This window comes from Dermacentor silvarum, chromosome 4 (assembly GCF_013339745.2).
Source record: "Dermacentor silvarum isolate Dsil-2018 chromosome 4, BIME_Dsil_1.4, whole genome shotgun sequence".
In the NCBI taxonomy this organism is placed as follows: Eukaryota; Metazoa; Arthropoda; class Arachnida; order Ixodida; family Ixodidae; genus Dermacentor; species Dermacentor silvarum.
The window spans coordinates 148,622,810-148,643,644 of record NC_051157.2 but is presented as its reverse complement, the minus strand read 5'-3'; the positions used below and the strand labels follow the sequence as shown (position 1 = coordinate 148,643,644).

Sequence of the window (20,835 nt, the reverse complement as noted above, 5' to 3'; positions counted from 1 at the left end):
TCAGTATAAAGACGAAAACACCCACATGCTCGTGATTGTAGCATCAGTCAATTGCATCACCACAGAGAGCAGTGTTTGAAGGATGAAGGTAGCATCACTGCTCAGCATTTTTTCTATTACCATATCTTCTATCACTTCAAACCTCTCCCGCTGACAGTACTTACTCTCCCATTTCTTATTTGAGAAGCCAAAAGTGCGAATTAGGCTAATTGTAATACCTTTTCCCTCAACAAGAACGCATATCTCCTGTCACCCCTACATTTTTCTTGCCTCTTCTTCTTTCTGGCGTTTTACGTGCCAAAACCAGTTCTGATTATGAGGCAAGCCGTAATGGAAGGCTCCGGATGAACTTCGACCACCTGGGGTTCTTTAAAGTGCACTACAACGCCAGCACACGGACATTTTTGCATGTCGCCGCGATCGAAATGCGGCCGCTGTGGCTGGGATTCGATCCCGCCATGTCGTGCTCAGCAGCGCAATGCCTCAGCTGACTGAGCCACTGCGGCAGGTGCATTTGTCTTGCCTGCATGACAATCCTGTGTCAGTGGGAAATAGCTCATCATAGTCATGCAACTACAACAGCTGCATGGTGCTAATCTTCAGTTACTAATGCCAATGAATGATGCAGGCAATATGAGGAATAGTATTACTCCTCTTTGGCATTGGGAAATGAGAGTACTTTTCGATCAGCTTCAAGGGACTATACTGTGACATGGGTAAAGATTCCAGTAAAGACCCCTAAGTTGACGACTTGAATATCTTCAATTCCTTAACATAGTCTGTTTGAGAAACTGTTGCTTGTATTTTGGCTGGCTAGCATGTTGTGTCCAAAGAGCCGTAATCTCTTTTTTTTTGTCAGACGTAGAGCCCGCTGTAGTCTGTTTTTGGACACTTATATGTTCTTGACAACAGTGTGTGGTTAGCTGTGAGTTAGAGTTTGCACACTGCACACCTATTCTAACCTGACAGACCTCTAGTGCCCCTTCAAGACATGCTCATCTCTTTTCACGCCAATGATTATGATCATAATTCTTGCTCTGACAATAATTAGCTAGACAATCAAGAGAGAAAGAAAGAATGGAAAAAGGGGGGAGGAAGTAACAGCCAAGGGACAAAAAAGAAGATTGTGGAAAATGACAGGCCATGCAGACCACACTGAAGTCAGCATGGCAGTCAGTCGAGCAAAGGAATAGGAATTCAGAAACTGCAAAAGATTTTGCAATGACTGATGCACATTTATTGTAACAGCAATGGTTCCTGGTGACAACCTTTTTTGCACAAGTCGCACTCGCACAAATGTCGTAAGACTGGACTTGAACCGGTCTCACTGCCAACACTTCAGCAGCACATTGCTGGAAGCACGTGGTCTGCTTTTGTGCAGATTAAGCTCGCTCACATCCAAATATGCACACGAACATCATTGTGCGAGGCTGAAGCCATTACTTGCGCATTCATCGTTCTAAGAACACTGGTACAACTAAGTCCAGTTGTTTTGTTCATGCTGTTCTGATGTCACAATTCTGACAGGAGTATTTGCATTAAAGAGAAACTTAAGAGAATTAATAGGTCAACACAGATTGGTAGATTATGCCACTGGATCACAAACAAATCAGCTTTACTGTATGCGAAATGTAGAAAGCCAGTAAGGACACAGAAACAACACTTCCTGCGCCATTTGACCATGATAATGATTTTGACAGTGTCTATATTGAGCCAGTTTCTTGCTTACTAATCAAGATTACACTACATTCAAAACTAAGTAGGAACTCAACCTGGCTACTTTTGGGAACATTTCTTCATGAACACATCTCAAAACACAATGAAATCTCTGACATCATACTCATGCAATGGATTTCGTAAAATTTAGAAGAAAGTTTAGCCTCACTTTTGTCTGCTGAAAACTTTGTTTCACTAAAGAAATGCAAACATTTTTTAGGAAATAAATTTATACCTATAGTACATATAAATTAAATTAATTTTAATTAATTATAATTAATTATAATTATAATTAAATATATTATATTTATATCACACTATAAATTTATCGAGTATTTCTACCCAGTGTCCCTTTGGTTTCCACAGCAATAAATACCCATTTCGCATATCTAAAATAAAGTCAATTTACACTCATCTGCCAGCAAGAGGGCAATGTAAATTTGACTAGATGCGCCATTTTGCTACAGGCTTAAAGCAACACTTCTAGCCAAAAACTGCAAGCCGCAGCACAACACATCTCCTTTCTCCTAAAGGTCAAGGTTCACCCCTGTCCACATCGATGCAAGCACACTGCTCACATTCACATGAGAACCTCGCATTACCTGCCTGTGCCACACAAGCAAATTTAATGGCATTAAGTGCTAATGAGATTACTGCAAAGGACATTCGTGTGCTGCCACACAGGTAGATTTAGTGCCATTAGCAACATGCCGAGTTCCAATAACTCCGTACAAACGTGAAAGCCAGTGGCGCACCGACGGGGGGGGGGGGGGATTCGGGGGTTGTAAGCCTCCCCTGAGGCCGACCTAACCCTCCCTTTTGTTTAACCTCTTTTCTTTCCTTGCGCATTCGGGTACTGCAACTAAGATGTAAGACGCGCAATCGTCTGCACACTCGCAAAAAGCGAATTTTTTGACAATTTCCCGTGAACAAATCGAAATTAGTGCTGTTTAAATGGTATTGGCAAACTGTCAGCCCCCCCCCCCCTGGCCGAGATCCTGGGTGCGCTACTGGTGAAAGCATACCCTCATTCTCAATGTTTGTGTTGAGAAACATTGAGTTAGACGGCTTGAAACACATGCGCAACAAAGTCATTATGATCATTTGTTGAAACTATATTCGCACATCAGAAGTCATCGGCACTGTCATATATATAATTAGTTTCACATTGTTCAAACAAGAGGTGACATTTTGCTTGAACCGCATCAGCTTTGGGTTGGACAGCAGTAGACAGGGATGCTTCTAGACATGAGCATCAATACAGTTGAAAAAGCAGATTTTGTTTGAGAAGTACCTCCCAACACATTTTAGTGAAACTAATAATGCGTTTAAGTGACAGATGGCCGTCCTTTTTTGAAATATGACCCCAAATCATAACCTGCTGCACTGATTGCATGTGCCATTACCACAGCGCTTAATGGCACTAAACATGTGCGCATTGTGCTGACTGTAAACATAACGCCATCGAAGAACTTAAGGACTTAGTGTTTTAACGCCATTAATCTTGCACATGCGACACCGATATAAAAGGCATACTGCAAGGACTGCACACAGCCCCAGCGGTGCATGCCACAGTGGTAAGTGTCCAAAAGCATTTTGCAAAGCTACACAACAATAACAACCCAAGGTTCAAACAGGCAAAGCTCGTGTTGACAGTTTGCATGACCTCAACATCCTGCGGCCAGGTACAGCAAGCCCAGAAAGACAGCGCCACAGTTGACAAGAGGCATCAGGAAAACTCTGCACATACACATTCAATAACACTCGACTATCCACGACGACTTCTTGGTTGCAGATTGCAGAAAGCGCACGCTACAGCCATAACAGTTTCGTCACGACGACAAATGAAGATGCAAAGCTGGATCACAATTTAGCAGAGTAACTGTACCGATTCAATCGCAGTGATGACTTGTGAATTTGGGCTTGTTGATGTGATCGCTGACTTGCAGCATGGTAGGGATAATGACAGCTACACATAAACAAACGCTGCATTGACTTCTAACGTAAAAAAAAAATAGACCTAGCACTTACAAAGAAGCCACCAGACTTTACAAAATGTACTAGGACTAGAAACGAGACACATGCCATACGTGTGAAATAGAAGTAATGTACACAATCTCGTGAACTGGCAGACAGCAGTATAAGAGAGTTTTAGCCTGTACATGAACGCATCGCAGCTTACGAAATACCTAAACACTGGAGACGTTGACGCCAGCACAAGCGCTGGTACTAGCACCATCCTGTGATGTTTTCTTTAACCACAATGCGTTAGAAACCTTTTAGTGTGGCACCAATGTCCCCTCGCAGATGGAAAGAAAAGAGATCCACTAAGCACTGATAATAGTTGCTGCTGATGCGTTTGCACTAGCAGATAGGTTATGACGTTTGCATTAGCACCATCTCGCGACGTCTCCGTCACAAGATGTTGCCACCAGTGTTGCTATGCATACCGGTCTCTGGTCTTCACTATTCTGTTAACTGTAATGTGTTCGTGGTGCCTCTACAGACATGCTCTACATACCAAACATGCAGATGCTGCCCCACGGAAAAACTATGGGAACACGCAATGTGTGCACAAACTCAGCTGGTCGTCTCGGCATTCACTGCAGGCAAAGTGGTCCTGTCCCGCTGTAACTTGATGAACGAGACATTGTGGGAAATATTCAAGGAAATCTCACGTAGATAACTATCGTGTCACCACGCCTTCAGTTAAGCTTTTTTTATGAAGGAACTGCAGTTCTTGAGAGATGCGCGATAACGAAAGTGATGTGCTTATATATAAAAACAAAAAAAGAGCAATGTAACATATTATGCTTCAGCAGCATCAACCTGTTTCTTGCTCATTGCAACTTCTCACCATGTTTTGTCTCTCTCTCAGAATGTTCGCTCTTTCCCTACACATACCCATCATATCTACTTAAACAAAAATATGCTGGCAGTTTTTTTTTTTTTTTTACGTTGTCTTTATTCCTTCCATACTGTAACTCAACCCCACAAAGTGATTTTTTTTTACTCAACTTTATCCAAAGCCATTACATAATCTCTACTTTTTTGTGTGTTGTGTCGTGTCTTTCCTGCCATAGTTTCTAACAATAAATTACTACAGTAAGCTCTGGCACTACAATCATTCTGCTAACCACGAGAATGTTCGTGGCTAGTGCATGGATTTATCTAACGTTCGTGCTTGCGGCTTCAGAGGTTCTTGTAGCATTATTTATTATGCTTTGTCTTTCTGAATTTCCAAGCAATCATTCTCTAAATGCATGAAAGCAATAAGACTCTGCGTTCATGCATAATCATTGCAAGTTGTTCTAACGCAATATTTTGTTGGAAATGAACACTTTGCAAAGTAACAAAGCTGTTTGAAGCCAGAAGGACAAAGTTTAGGAGTGCTCACAGCTCCTCCTATAGTGACTAGCACCTGCAGGAATTCGTCCAGGAATTTTTCAAGGAAACTATGTTTCATGCCACGTCGTGCCTCCAGAACAAGTATTCAGTACTAGCTTCATGTCATCTGTTTCACATGCATCTGTGGTGATGCAGTACTCTGAGATGAGCTCAGAGGCCATATTATGTGAAGATTCTTCTTGCTTTCTATTTTTTTGTCCTTGATTATTGGCTAGAATGACACTACGCTTTCTTTCTCATCACTATCAGCCACTCACTGCGATGGGTGGTCAGAAACGAATATCTAATGTAAGAAAAAAATAATCCTAACATAATACTACAGCTTCAGATCGTCATTTGTCTTCAGATTTTCTGGACTTCCAGAGCAACTCTGCATCTTCAACCGTCGTCGTTAATGATCCTACAAGATATGAGAGCTCCAAATTAGATTTTATATTGAAAGCTCTGCTTTGGGTTAATAGAGTGTATACCGAATAGCGCCAATGAACTCTGAGTATATAATAACAAGGTTTTTTTTCACACATACAGTACAGCCAGCGTGTTCCACTTCCTGGAACAAACAAAACTGCTTGCTCTGTCAGTCATGTGAGAGTTACAGCAGTTCTCGTCAAAACTCTGAATATATCAACAAGGTCTTTCCACACACACAATGCAGGCAGCATGAGCCACTTCTTCAAAAAAAAGAGAAAAGTAAGGACTTGCTCCATTTAGTGTCACGGTCAATACAGCAGTTCTCGTTGGCTCACAGAAGCCAAGCAGTGTTGAGTTTGGGAACCACTTGGAAATGCCGAGTGCTGACCGTTCTGTCTGCCGCCAAATTATTGGGGTCTTCGCCTCAGAAACAGAAATTATGGTGTCCGTGGCAGAACTCTCTGTACTTCAAAACAAGCACCTCTTTCGCTCTCTCTCTCTCTCTCGCTTTTTTTTTTTTTTTAGCAGAAGTACTTATGCAAACACACCAGACTGTAAACCACCTACTGTGCGACTTAGAGATTTTTTTTTTTTTTCTGTGGTGAAAAGCTAAAGAACAATCACTTCAAGATGACTATGACTAGACACATAAATTATCTCCCAAATGGTGTGTTCCTTATAAAAAAATAAACAGGTAAGGCATTTTGAATTTACTTTTTAACACGAGTGCTGTCAAATGAATCATTTGTAAGGCAACATCCGTAGGGGAGGAAGAAAAACCGAGGAAAAGCCCAAAGTATCCCGGATGTATTGTGATAAATGTAATGAAAGTCACGCGTCATTATAGTCTTTTTCGTTCTCATTTATGGGGCAAACAGTAACCCACATTACATTACCCACATTTTTATACATCATGTGTTCCATACTTTGCACCATGAATTCTGGTTTCATCGCCGATCTCGTTTTGCTTAATGGTATTCATTCCGAGCTAACGACATTTGTTGTTGCCTATCAGTTTACATAAAGTTTCCTGATCTGTTGTGCTGGAAAATGCTGAAACTATTTTCTATGCAAATTGTTTAATATGCCCTTACTGCAAGTCAGTAACCTGTTTAATCATCTTCACTTTTTACTGTGTGCCATTCATAGAGGGCAGGACCTTGTCAAGCCAGCTTAATTTCTTTTTTCATGCCCCCAAACATCCTGTGATCTCCAAATAAAGCGATTTGATTTGGTTGCTAAGGGCACTGTTTGCTCTCTGTGGCTGACGTGACCTTGGAACAAAGTGTGGGGGAGGTGTGCTTGGCTTCGAAATGAGCAACGGTAGGCGGTGAAGAGGAGTTGACCGTAATATGGAGCTGGCGGTTCGAGGAGGCTTCGCAGAGATTGACATCGGGGCATCGCCTCAGTTTTTTTTTTTCCTTCCTCCATGGCGACAGCCGTGTGCGTCTTTGTTCTACATCGTGAACATGTCTAAAGTCTAGAAGTACAAATGACTGCGTAAACTGGGGAGCGAGGGAATGCTTTGCTCCAAAACTTAAAATGCCGTCTTTCGAGGGTGAGTGAGGACAACAGCGCTGCTGCCTGCGTGACTTGCAACATTGCTGTCCCAGATTGTTTTGAGCTTTGTCGGCAGACGTCTCTAGGCAGCTGACCAGCAGCTGCTAGCCAATGGTGCATGGAATGACTAGACGGGAAAACAATTCGCTATGAATGCCAATAAAGGACTCAAAGCACTGCACAACATTGTGTTGCAGACATTGCAATTCAGCACCTTTTCATTGGTAGTCATATACAGCATTTCATCGCGCAATGTAAATGCAGATTCTCCGATTGTGGCTGCATATTAAGCTGTGCGCAGCGTCACCTTGGAAAAGATTATAGCATGTCCAAAGAAAGAAATGTAGCCAGCAGCGAAATATCAAATGTGTCAATGCACTGGGCATGAAACTGATTAGCTAATTGGCTGCCAGTGTGAGGCCAAGTATGTGTCTGTAAAGTGAGGTTAAAAGACTGCCTAACAGAGTTACACCCTGCTAGTTGGCAAACTTACTAGTAGTTCACAACATGCTAGTTGGTAGCCTATCAGTTGGTAAACATCCTAACCAGTAGGTTGCTTAAGCAAGGCGATGGGTCAGTTAGGCAAGGTTAACAGATCTTGCTTGTTCAACGTCTGTTATGTAGCACACATAAAAGACAGTCAAACCTCGATATAACGGACCTCGATTTAACGAAATTCGCGATGTAACCAACTATTTTTATTTCCCCATCCGAGTTCTATTGAATTAACAAAATCTCAATATAACGAAATTCTCGATATAACGAAGTTTTTCGCTGCAAGTACAACTTCGTTATATCGAGGTTTGACTGTGCTAAAGATAGAACAGTGCACTCTCTCCCACTTTCTTTGATGCAGTTTCTTTTTCGCTGACTTATAAAGTGCCACCAATAGAAGGGAGCCGACACTACTGAGACAACCTTGTAGCTGGGCAGTAGAGTTGAACTTCACTATAATGAAGTCGCCTCTGACACATAAAATCTTTATACACAATATCCATCATAAACATATGATCATTACACACTGACATTGGCAAGAAACATTTTAGATTTGTTTAATTATATGCCGTGATTCATTATACCCATGCTTGCTATATCGAGGTTTGACATCAGCAAATGGGCTTGCAAGCATTCAAACCCTAACGTCAGTTAGGCCAGAGTGCAATAGTCAGTAGGCAAACTGCCAAGGTTTAAACATTCTCGCATTATACTACAGGATGTCCAAAAAGATCATGGGAGCTACAGCTAACCATGTTAGTAATTATTATGCATTGATGCAAGCAGCAACATCATGAGAGTCAATGACACCGGCTATGGTACGGCTGTGGTAGCAATGGCTGATGATGATGCAACTGAGTATTACGATGTCGTGGGCCTATGTACAATTATTGAGTGTGGTATTCACACGCCTTTCACTGTCTTGTGAAGCATGTACATTTCATGGTGACTGAACATGTAAAGGAAGTCACTGATGATGCTACTTTCATTCATGACAGTACATTAGACTTTTCTGCAAGTACTGTCCAAGGCAGTTGTATGCAGTTCGATGGCAATGTTATGCAGTTGCGACACGATTGTCAGATGCTGTTGCCAGCAAATAAATAAAATGTGAACTGCTCTGAAGCAGGCCTTGTAAGACCTGCATTGATGATGCAGAAATGGTGTTGATAATGTCAACAAAGCACGTCCCACAACAGTCGTAATGTTGGCACACAAGTACTCGGCACTTGTTGGCAGGGTAGAAAATTGTTTCCTTAAATTTTTTGTCGCTGTCGTGTGGCAGGGCTTCCAACATCGCAATAACTGCAATCAACGTGCAACTATTTCTGCAGAGCGATCGCACAGTTAACTGACTTCACAGAAAGTGAGTGGTCTACACGTGACTCGCACCCAGTAGACCAACCAAAACGCTAACTACTGCACAGCATAAACTAGTTCAGCCAGTGCAGGCAAATCGTGTAGGTCTCATTATTCAACACACTGCAAGCTAACACCTGAAGCACCTAGCGATAAATCAGTGCAGTGATGATTGGGTGTTAATTTAGCCAATGTTACTCACCTCACTGCACGTACTTAACAAGCCAGGCTGAGACCCCTGGTCCAATCGCTATATGGCAAGTAACGCAACACGTGTGAACACAGCAGTAAACACTGCACATGCTTCAGCATGAGTCTTTTCTGACAAACATTATGGCTCACTTAGATTTTGTAGTGGCTCTATTATCACTTCCGTCTGCTCAGGAAAAATGTTGTAGACAGCTTATTATACTTGGACACAACTGTTGAACACACACAGCCGTGACTGCGAACGATTTCTTGCCAGAAGCAAAAAAAAAAGTGTTATAAAGACTGAAGGCATTATGAAAGGTACTGTCCAACAAGTGAGAACTACAGCTGATACTGCCACAGTTAGCGCTGTCGCCGCTACTGCCGCCTTAAGTTTCACACTGCGAGCCTGTTACGGACGGAATCATTTCGAGGACAGCATGCTTTCACTGTCAAAGGTAACTGCGATGCTGTCTAACCAATGCCACCCTTCCAAGCAACTGTGCCCACACAGTTGTCCCCCCATGCATGACTTAGATAAACATGCTGTTATGCACAGGTACAAAACCGGACGAAGCATGCACCACAAAGAGTGCGACTGTGCTTGCTTTGTCTGATTTTGTCTACGTGCATATCCAAAGCGTGTTCATCCAAACACGTATAACCAACTGGCCACAAGTGCAGCTCCCATGCATGGCTTGCAGATTCCAAACCGAAACCAGTCTTTTTCTGCTTTCAGTAAGACCGTAGTGACATTTCTGTCATTGAGTCATGATTGCAGATCTTGTAGGCAAGGCCTTATCAATCTATGCAGTGCTGGGACAAAAAAAATGAGACATGCATGCATGTTGAAAATGCTCTACATGCAATTATGCAAATATATTGAAGTCGTTTTTTGAGCTGGAGAGATTTGGTGTCTGCGTGTGGTGAAAGAAAGCTGCAGTAAATAATTTGCATACAAATGCAATGCACAGGACCCCTGCCTGCTGCTATGTTAGAAGAAAACGCCTTTGTGCTAGATGCACTCTGTCAATGGCAAGCAAAGATAAGTTTCAGTATGCACTACTCCATTGTGAGAATACCGCAACTTTTGTAAAAACTTGTTATGATGAGCTGCTGGCCACACATGCAATGATGTGCACGCTCTTGGTGCTTGTACAAATGTAGGAAATCGTGTGAAATGTCTTAATTTTGTGGCAGACACCGCACTCAATAGTTATAGTAACATCTGGTATAGTAGGACTCATCACAAGGCCGGACCCTCTAAGCTAAAGCTAAACAAGTTCACCAGTGAAGGGAAAGGGACTAGTTGGCTGTGCTTTGTTATGATGACTTGTGCTAGATTAATGACTAACACAACACACTAATGAAAACAGTAGTGCAACATCAATTTTTAAAATTAAAAGTACCTATCAACTGTTGCACATGGCAATATGCACAGTGATGCTGGGCAATGCCTACGGAAAATTTGATGGCTGAAATGTGTCCTGTGCAATGTTTCTCTAAACTTTCACCAGAATTCGAGTATCCGGGGCACAAGGAATGGAGCCTACATGCTTAGCTTCGACCAATCCTGTCCCAGAGTATGGTTAATGTACAATACCAATCTGGATATCCCGCTTCACACCAGGTCGTCGGTTGAACGATTTAAAGCAGCTACTAATGACATTGAGACAAGCTCTACTCCTGAACAATGTCCGTGCAGACAACAAGCGTGAATGTAACTTAGCTTGGCCAATTCTTGGGCTGCCAGAAGCAGATAGACTGAGCACTGTAAACAGAAGGTGCTCGTGCCCATTCTCATACAGCCAAATTTGGTGCAATGTGAAGAACCAACGCATGTGCTTCCACACAGATGGAAAGGCCTCGAAGTGCAATGTCTGCAACATGTTACGGCGCAAAAATTTGGAAGATGTGTAGTTTTTTTTCTAGAACTGAGCATCGTGCTCTTGTGCACCGCTGCCTCCCCCCACAGACCGCATTTGACCTGGAGAACGTGACGAGGGAGCAGTCTCTGTGTCGAACTAGAAAAAATGCGGCCGAGCGGCCCGTGATGCTTGTACGATGAGCAGAAGCTAGAAGGTAAGCAGGGGCTCCCGTCGGATGTCCAACAGGTCTGCAACGGAGACGTGACAATATCAGATGGTTTGCCCACATACAAGGCCAACAAGAACTGGCAGTAGAAGTGCAGGTCACGATAATGATTAACAGTAATGCTGGCTAATCACAATCCCATATGTTGCTTGGGACACTACAAGAGGCACATTAAGTCAAGTCTTATTAGCATACTATGCTTTTGCGATAGCAGAACAGCCAGTCAGAGGAGGGTTGGTAAGCTGGAAAATTTGCAAAAACGAAACACAGGTGACAACGCTGCCCTGAAGTTCCTGCACTATAATATGCACCCGATGATATTATGGCTTTCGAGTGTTTTACTCAGGTTGGTTTATCGGTAAAAAAATGACTACATTGCATTCTAACAGGAGGTATGGCTCAACGAAATGAGTTTCAAGGACTATTTCTGCGCCACGCTGGCCCAGATATACGAAAATACTTTGAAATCTGTGACATCACACTGACAACGGCACTGAAGTCTCGGAGTATAATTCGAAAAGAGGAAACTTGGAAAGGAAAGAAAAATTGGCCTTTGTTTTCTCCAGCAGTAATCAAACTTTGTTTGCCAAATGAATGAATACACTTATGATGTAGGTTCCTACATCATCAGCCTAATTTATGTGCACTGTGGAATGCAATTGCCAAGGCGGGGGGGGGGGGGGGGGGGCAATGTCAAGGTGTCTTGGTATTCATATACACAAACAGAAACTATCTTCTTAGATATGTCAAACCAGAGAAATTTTGCTTGATAGCATGAATTGGAACACACGCATGTATCAAATACAGTAATTCAAGCACGTAGTGTCAGTGATTGGAAAGACGAAAAAACACAGCAGACTTGTGCAAACTAACATAATCACAACATAATTCACATGTTAAGCCACCACACAAGCTACAGCCAGTCTGAGAACTGGCTAACCTCTCTGTATTTCCGCCTATTCCTCCTTCCTTAACCATTCCATACAAACTTAAACTTGATGTCAGATCTGGTCCTCCAAGGACAGCTGGGAAACATGCGTATGTAATGCTTTGGAGCTCTTTTAGTCCTACTAAGTGCTTAGCTGCAAAACGTACCGGCCACAATGTGGTGCCATGGTAGTGCCACGTACGTCAGCATGGTGTCCAAGAGGCCCTCGTTTCTGTTGCTGCCAACGGGTGCACAGTCTTCTCCACAAAGAGCTACGTATGGGCAATCATAACAGTCACAGATTGGTTGGAAAAAGCAACAGCTATTCACCACTGTGTCAAAGGTCCACTACACATAGTGCGAGAGAAAACACAAGATAAGCATTCTTTTCAATTTCTCAATGGAGCATTGAAGCATATCTTCGAGCTTGTGAAAACATTAGCGCACATTTATCACACATAAAAGGATAATGCTTAGCAAGTGCAAAGGTCGGGAAACAGTTACAAGATAATTTAAGTTGAAGATGAAGTTTGTCTCGCATTGCTGGACTTGGCCTCACTAACATTACTGTAATATGCACAACACGGAGCAAAGTTTGCTGACATTGTGTAGCAACAAGACCAGGTAAGATAACGTTGCTCATAACACAAATACTAAACACGAGTGCTGCATGAATTTCCTCTGGGTGCGTTAGTGTGTAGCAGCCACAGTGATCGCAGGAGTGGAGCAAGCAGCGTCTCGCGATGTCATGATGCCTCCGCCTCCTGTGTGCCGAAACTGGTCCGCTGAATCCGGCGTTACAGTAAGCCATTTAGGTCAACCTTTTCAGTATGTTTTATAGGGTTCAGAGAATTACCAATTTTATTTAATGCAAGAAATACAAAAAAAAATGACAGGACGAAAATTGAGTCAGTGCTCACTTAACTCAGGTGCTGCTTGTGCATAGTATTTTTCCTCTGAATAAAAAATGCAAATACTAACACACAATTTCCAGGGGTCGGAGGAGGATATGATCAACCAGATAAAAGAGAGGTACATAGGGGAAACAAACACCGAAACATTCCCCCACTATAGTGGCGCAAACAACGAGGAGCTCGACCAACCAATCACTATAAGAGAGGTCCAAGCTGCCTTAAACAAGCTCAGAGGAAAAACCGCGGGTGGCCCAGATGGGGTCAACAACAAGATGCTTAGAAACCTCGATGACAACTCCCTCCAACAACTAACGGCATTCATGCAAAAATGTTGGGAGCGGGGGGAGATACCCGGGGAATGGAAGAAAGCAAAGCTAGTCCTCATCCCCAAACCAGGGAAAGAACTCAAACTAGAGAACCTTAGGCCAATATCGTTAACCTCCTGTGTAGGCAAGCTCATGGAGCACGTCATACAGAACAGGCTCAACGGATACTTGGAAAGTAAGGAACTCTATCCAGACAGCATGGTTGGATTCAGACAACAACTATCCACAAACGACGTCATGCTACAACTCAAAGAACAAGTATTGGAAAGGAAGACTAGCGACTCGAGAGTCATAGTGGGACTGGACGTCAGCAAAGCGTTTGACAACGTAAAACATCAAGCGATCCTGTCACACCTCAATCACCTGAATGTAGGCAGCAAGCTATACAACTATATTAAAAGCTTCCTCACGGACCGAACAGTGAACATAGAAATCGGGGGCACAATCAGAGACAACATTAGGCTGGGCAACAAAGGAACACCACAGGGATCGGTGCTATCCCCTACCCTTTTTAACATTGCAATGATCGGGCTGCCAGAAAGACTCAGAAAGCTAGAGGGCCTCTGCCACACTCTCTACGCTGATGACCTCACTCTTTGGGTCGACAGAGGGGGGAGCGATAGCCAAATAGAAGACACCCTACAAAGGGCAATCTGGGAAACGGAAAGCTATCTGAGACCCATAGGGCTAAAATGCTCGCTGGAAAAATCGGAGATGCTAATCATGAGCAAGCAGCACGTCAATATCCAGCTCCTGGTCAACAACACCCCGGTCCCAAGGGTGGACAAGATCAGGATACTGGGTATGTGGATACAAGAAAATGGGAGAAACACTGAAACAATAAACAGACTAGAAGCCACGACCAACCAAACTTGCAGGCTCCTCAGGAGGATAGCAAACAAAAACGCGGGGATGAAGGAGGCGAACCTACTTAGGCTTGTCCACTCTTTCATCATTAGCAGAATCACCTACGCTATCCCGTACTTAAAAACAACTAAAGCAGAGAGAGACAAGGTAGACATCCTCATCAGGAAAGGTGTCAAAACCGCCCTAGGTTTACCAGCGTGCACATCAACCGAGACGATCCTCAACCTAGGAGTCTCAAACACCCTAGATGAAATGTGCGAGGCGAAACTCACGGCACAATATGTCAGACTAACCGGCAACAAAACGGGCAGATCCATTCTTAGGAAACTGGGCTACCGGAATCCAGAATCGCGAGAGGGGATAACCGCCATCCCCAAAGAAATTGCCAACAGGTTAAGAATACCCCCCATCCCAAGAAACATGCACCCAATATACAACGACGAACGCAGGAGAAGCAGAGTCCAAAGACTCCAAAGCTTCCTCCTCCAAAAACAAGGAGTAGTGTACACCGATGCGGCAGAGTAGCCAGAAGGGCACTACGCTGCAGTGGTAGTGAGCAACAAAGGTGAGCTAATCTCGAGCTGTAGCGTGAGACACTCTTCACCAGAGGAGGCAGAGATGGCGGCGATTGCCCTGGCAATCACAAACCCATCAACCAGAATAATCATCACCGATTCTAAAACTGCAATCAAAGCCTATGACACTGGTAAGGTGTCCAAAGAGGCCGCCAAAATTCTGCAAGCAGGCAAGGAGAACGTACCCAATGACCTAATTAGAATAATATGGGCGCCCGCTCATAGTGGACTCACAGGGAACGAGATCGCCAACGAGGTCGCCCGAGGACTTACACACCGGGCCCCAGCGCAGGCATACTACTCCGTGTCCAAAAAGCGAGACTTAACCACTTACAGAGAAATTCTACAACACTATAGAATGGGCAGGAGAACTTTTCCTCCCCCCCATAGATCTCTCACAAAGAAGGAAGAAGTAATCTGGCGAAAACTGCAGACGGGTACCTTCCCAAACCCGTATATCCTACATAAATGGCATCCTGAGGTGCACTCTTCGAAATGCAAAAACTGTGAAGGCATAGCGACCCTAAACCACATGCTCTGGGCTTGCCCAGCGCTAAACGGTCTACATGGGAACCAAGAGTCATGGGAATCCTCCCTTCATAGCCAGGAAGAACATGCCCAAAAACAAGCCATCTGTCAAGCCCAGGCCGCCGCCGGAAGCCAACTGATTCCGGCCGACGTCTAGGGGGGAGGTAGGCGGTGAAAGGGGGAGCTGCGTCTCACCCCGATCACCCATACTCTCTGACGGGTGCAAATAAAGTGCTTTCTCTCTCTCTCTCCTCTGAATAAACTTGCTCACAGTTGCAAAGGTTCACACACACGACTAAACTGCTGGACAGTAAGTTGTCATGTGACTGAAATCTGATGTCACCTGTGTTAAGTTCTTCAGTTTACCCACCACAAATGCTGCAACGCATTGTCGAGTTCAATGCTGTAATTGTTGTAGACACATTTCTAAAAGCAAACATGGAGACAAGTCTAGCAGAGATGCACGTGAAATAGGATGATGCCACAGGAAAGGTCTGTTTCAGTGAAATTTGTGCTGACTGAAGTTCTGAAGTTCTTCTGACCATGTACTAAAATTTATTTCAGTGATAAAATGGATTTGCAGAAGATTTTATCAAAATTTATTCATCTGAAAGGCTCATTCAAGCTATGTCTGCCCAAGTTATACTTCACTGCTTAACCTCGTACACACTAAACTTATAAGTTCAGGTGAGGGACCAGTTTCTATCTCCTCGAGTCCAACCGTGGCTGCAAGTCCTTCTCCAATGGAGGTCTAAATTTTAGTTTTAGCTGTTCGCATCAAGACATGTAGACACTGGTTTTCTTGCACTCCCATGCACACGAGAATAACTGAAAATCAAACATCTGACCTTGTGCTTGGCACTAGAATTCTGCAACAGCTGTGACATTTAAATTTATTCATGAAGAATGCACGACATCAATATTACGGGCTAGTGCAATGAACGCACCTGTAGAAGCAACTCCTGCAAATAGTTTACTACTCCTGCCACTTGAAATGCTGAAAACAACCAAAGTAGCACTAAAAATGCCAGACACATTGGGCCAATATGTCCCAAGGTTGCACCAACATTGGCGTGGCTTCCCATGCTGTCAAGAATAGACTGTCAGGCTAGTTGGTTTGCGATATAACTTGCAGCGCTTGACAGTGGGAGAAAGTGAGACAGAGAGCCGACCTTCACGAATAAACATTAAGTTGAAAGTCAGCCTTGTATGTACATGTCTCTCACTTCATCTCATTGTCGTGCACTGCAAATTATTCATTCTGTGCTGCTAAGGGAGGCCACTAAAGCTGGGCATCTAACCGACAACTTGAAGGTGCAAACAGTGAGCGTACCATCTCGGAGGTCGTCAGCTTCGAGTTCTTCCCCAGTTCCGCACTGGTCGATGCCTTGCCGTTCGGATCGACACCGGTGCAGCGGTCCTGGGTTCGGCGGTGGCGCCAAGCCAGGCTCAGAACTCCGGCGCCACGAACCGCAAGGCCACTCCTGTTGAGAAGCACAACGATAGTTTCCCACAATACAACACCAACACAAGTAAGTCATTTATTTATTTCATTCATTCAAAGCACTTATTTTACAGAGAAATGGGGGAGGCTGACGTTAAAAGCTGCTATTTGTGGCTTCAGAGCCCCTTAGTCCCTCTACACTGACAGCAGGGCAGAAACACCTTACATAAAACCGAACTGAAAGACCTTTTTTTTCCTCAGAAACAGCATGAGTGGAGAATCGCAGAAAATAACTGAAGTCATAACAGTGGATAACTTAACACAATTACATCCACATTGGTAAATGCATATAGCCAATGTGTGTAGCCAACGAGGAAATTAAATTCAGAGGATGGGAGGTCAGTTATGTTGATACTGAATTTGTGGAAGAAGTTGAGCAGTCTTGGAATGGTTTAGAACAAAAGCAGTGTAAAAGATGTCTTTTGCACTGTTTTTATTCTAGAACATCATGTGCCAACTAGCCCAACAGCAAACTCTCCTTGGAAGAGTGTTGGGAATCATCTGAAGACCGTAATTTGCATGAGATTGAGGAGCATTTTATAATATTCAGAAAACTTCCTAGCTCAATTTTTTTGTTTACTTGATCACTCAGGAAACCCTTCACCTACCATATCATTACCAAAAAAATGTTCAAAAGATAGCCAGATTTTTACAGTTGTAGTGAACATGGCTCTTCTAGCGTTTTTAGCTTCTAATCATTTATAACGGGCAAGTTTCGACATGTTATTGAGGTGGTTAGGTGTTTTTTGAGCACATGGCAGATTATGAGGTTTATTTTAGAAATCAGTTCTGCGGAAGCCCACAGGTGGAGGAAGAATCATAGACGAAAAAATCACTCATCCACCCAACAGTAGCCAAAGCTACAATGGAAACTTAAACACTGAGAAACCCATACTGGCTTTCCTTCGTAGCTTTGGCTACTGTCTGGTGGATGACAAGCTTTCTCTTCCCTGTGGTCGATATTGTTTCCAGTACCGTCTTTTTAGTTTAAGTCGCGCAGTTTACATTTGTGGATGCAATGAAACTAAGTGAAAAATTATAAGCTTTTAAATTTGCTCCAATGTTGCGTTTTGTAATGATGCTGAATATGTAAAAGAAAAAAGTGTTTACATTGAATTCCTACCTGATGTAATGAAATGGTGCCCCAAGAGGATATAAAAGGCGAGACTCGCATTGCTCGTTTTCTTCAGTCAGCCGAATTCACCGAGGAGTTCAAAAAGTTTGTATTTTTCGGAATGTCCTTCCAAAAAAACATTCTGGCAGAAATCATCTCGGGATAACTGTCGACGTTAATGCGATTAGCACTGACACAATGCAGCGACACACAATACTGCCACTACCTGAAACGCGTCATGTTCATATGAGGCCTGTACTGCCACTAGGCTCTTATCTCGCACTTTCCTCTCGGAGACATACCCACATTACCAGTGACCCAAGTTGGGATGAACCAGGTTAGCAAGGACAAACAGACAGACATACCGCAAATTAGGTGAAGTTCCCAAAGAATGCTAATTACATTAAAATTATGTGAATGGTAGAGGATTAAAGGCCTGCCATGAAACGAAAGTGAAGGACACTGTTACCACAATCAACGAGATGCATATGCGCCCCATAATCATAAAGCACACATGGCTTGGGTGGCGAGGAATAATAGTGGGGACGTTGTTCCACACTTATAGCTGAACAGGGAAGAGAGACGAGAGGACAGACGAATGATGCAGACGTCACTTTTATGCTGCGACGCGGAGCTGCTGCACCTGACTTGCACATGCGTGCTCTGCTGTGCTCACATTCTCAATTGACGATCTCTCTTGTTGGGAAGGTGAAAAGCAGCACAAGTGTCGGCACATTTTCTTATCAAGAAGTTTCCTCATTAGCGCAGTTGCCGCTCGTCAAACTGACTCACGGCGCTTGCATCTGAGCACTTTCAATACGTGCATTGCCAAATCTCCAAGATTCGCTTGTAGTGACCGTATAAATTCAATAACATATGCTGCAAACATTACGCTACATTTCAGCGCTTCGGAATGACTGGCAGGTATTTATGGAAAAGACTATGACATTCAAAATGTCAGGGTTTTGTAACATCAGGAGCACAACTCGTGCAATAGAACAACCCCGATAGCAGCGAATGTGCAAAAGAGAAAAGAAAAGAACATGAAAATACAGCTGAATCTCATTATTATGAAGTTGCATGCAGAACAAAAATGCCTTCGACATGTGCAACGTACCGTATATACTCGTGTAATGAACGCACTTTTTTCAAAAAAAAAAAAAATCGAAGCAAAGTTGGGGGGTGCGTTCATTATGCGGGATAAATTTTATTGGAACTTTTTCGAAACAGCAGAAATTGAAAACTAAGATGGTAATTATTTGAAACATGCATTAGATAACTTATCTTTGCCGTAAAAATAGACGCAAGTTATTTGAAAACCGTAACAGGGTTTTTCTTGCACTTCTACATGCGTCGAAACCACCAAACCACCACTACATCCACATTGTGGTTCCTCAACAGTTCGTCCTCGCAGCCGCTTCCGGCCTTCTGCCGTTATTGCAAACATCATGTTAAAGCACTGCTTTTCGGCAACTGTTTTCACAAGCACGCTGCGTGCGTCTCTTTGCTCGACCGTCCTGCTCATCGGCCCGTCAAAGTTTACTGGTATCTGATCAGTGTTGCCTCTTTGTGAGCAGATAAACTCTCTGTCCTACAGCAGGCGTATAACTCGACTTTGGGCCCATCGCACACAGAAAAGCGAGCAACAGATTACACTGACCATGTGCTAGCCGCCCCTCCTTCAGTTGGGACTTTCCAAAATAGAGTTACTGTATACGCTCCCTACAGGAGGGAGCATATACAGTAACACTACTCCCAAAAGCCGCGACCTGTCACGCAATGAGCGCACACTCTCTCCTTTAAGTTGGAGTAGAGTCTTTAAACTGCGTTTAGTACTGTTGCGGAGAGCCAACAGCTGCTTTTCTTTCTCTCTCGAGCCTGCGCGGTGCCTTTACGCCGGCACTGGCGGCAAGCATGCAGTAAGAGCAGGCTGAGAGTTATCGCGGTCGCTGCTTCAGTCAGGTCTCAAGCACCGTAATAATGCACAGCCTGTTCTTACCGCATGCATCCCGCCAGTGTTCTCTCTTGTCCTGGCTCTCATCATGGCATGGCCGTTCGATCGTGGGACCGCACAGTAGCAAAGTTGGGGGTGCGTTCATTCATTACGCGAGGAAATACGGTAAATTATAAGCGTACATTTGTTAGATTCTGGTATCAATGAGGAACATTTCCTATTTAATTTGTTATATTGGAAAAGCAGTGCTTGAAGCACAACGTAAATATACTGAAGGTCAGCTTATCTAGTTAGTATGGATTCATGCTTGAACACATACGGATGACTTAGTATACTTGCAGCTTATTTTCACATTAGGAAATAAATGTACTCCTGTTTGAAAAAGGTTTTACTGCCCATGGTTAGAAGCCATTGTGTAGCTATCAGACTGACCTGTGAGGGTACAGCCGCCGCCCTCCTCAGCGCCACCTGTGCCTGGCCCCTCCCCTGGGGCCCCCTCAGGCCCACAAAGTGGCACCGGCCCCGTGGCGTGGCAGACGAGGAAGCGTCGGCACGGGCCAGGGTCCGAGCAAGGGGCTCGTGCGCCACGCACCCCAGGAACAGTAGCGCCGCCTGGGGGCTATCACGACACCGAGCGCACAGCTCCACGCACAGCAGCTCACCCGGCCTCAGGTTCAGCCCTTGGAAAGCCTGGGAAGCGGAGTTCTCATCAGGCTCATATCCAGTGCTAACATGAAAATGTTGTGTCCCGCTTTGTTGTCTTTACTAGACAGCCATGTACTCCATAATTACCGAATGAAAACTGAAGTGCTCTAGAGAACCACAAATAATTAATTATGTCAGCTTTTAGGCGGCCAGTTCAGGATGTGGGCCAAGAGCAGCATGGCTTCGCG

General features: G+C 43.9%; 1 protein-coding gene across 4 annotated transcripts in view; it reads right to left on the bottom strand.

The window, feature by feature from the left end:
- Positions 1-1,214: 1,214 nt before the first annotated feature.
- The window catches only part of LOC119450732 (uncharacterized protein KIAA0930), a 29,745-nt gene continuing 10,124 nt past the window's right edge, over positions 1,215-20,835 (bottom strand). The window contains exons 5-9 of one of the 4 annotated variants that reach the window (XR_007466520.1): positions 20,375-20,632; positions 16,704-16,854; positions 12,328-12,432; positions 5,435-11,254; positions 1,215-3,456 (exon numbers count right to left, since the gene is read on the bottom strand). Coding sequence is in view for 3 of the 4 variants with exons in the window: in XM_049666175.1 (XP_049522132.1) it covers positions 5,457-5,524; positions 12,328-12,432; positions 16,704-16,854; positions 20,375-20,632 (582 nt within the window). In the remaining variant the exon portion in view is untranslated. Of the gene's footprint in view, positions 11,255-12,327; positions 12,433-16,703; positions 16,855-20,374; positions 20,633-20,835 lie in introns of all 4 variants that reach the window. The other 3 variants (XM_049666175.1, XM_049666174.1, XM_037714245.2) reach the window with 3 other exon arrangements.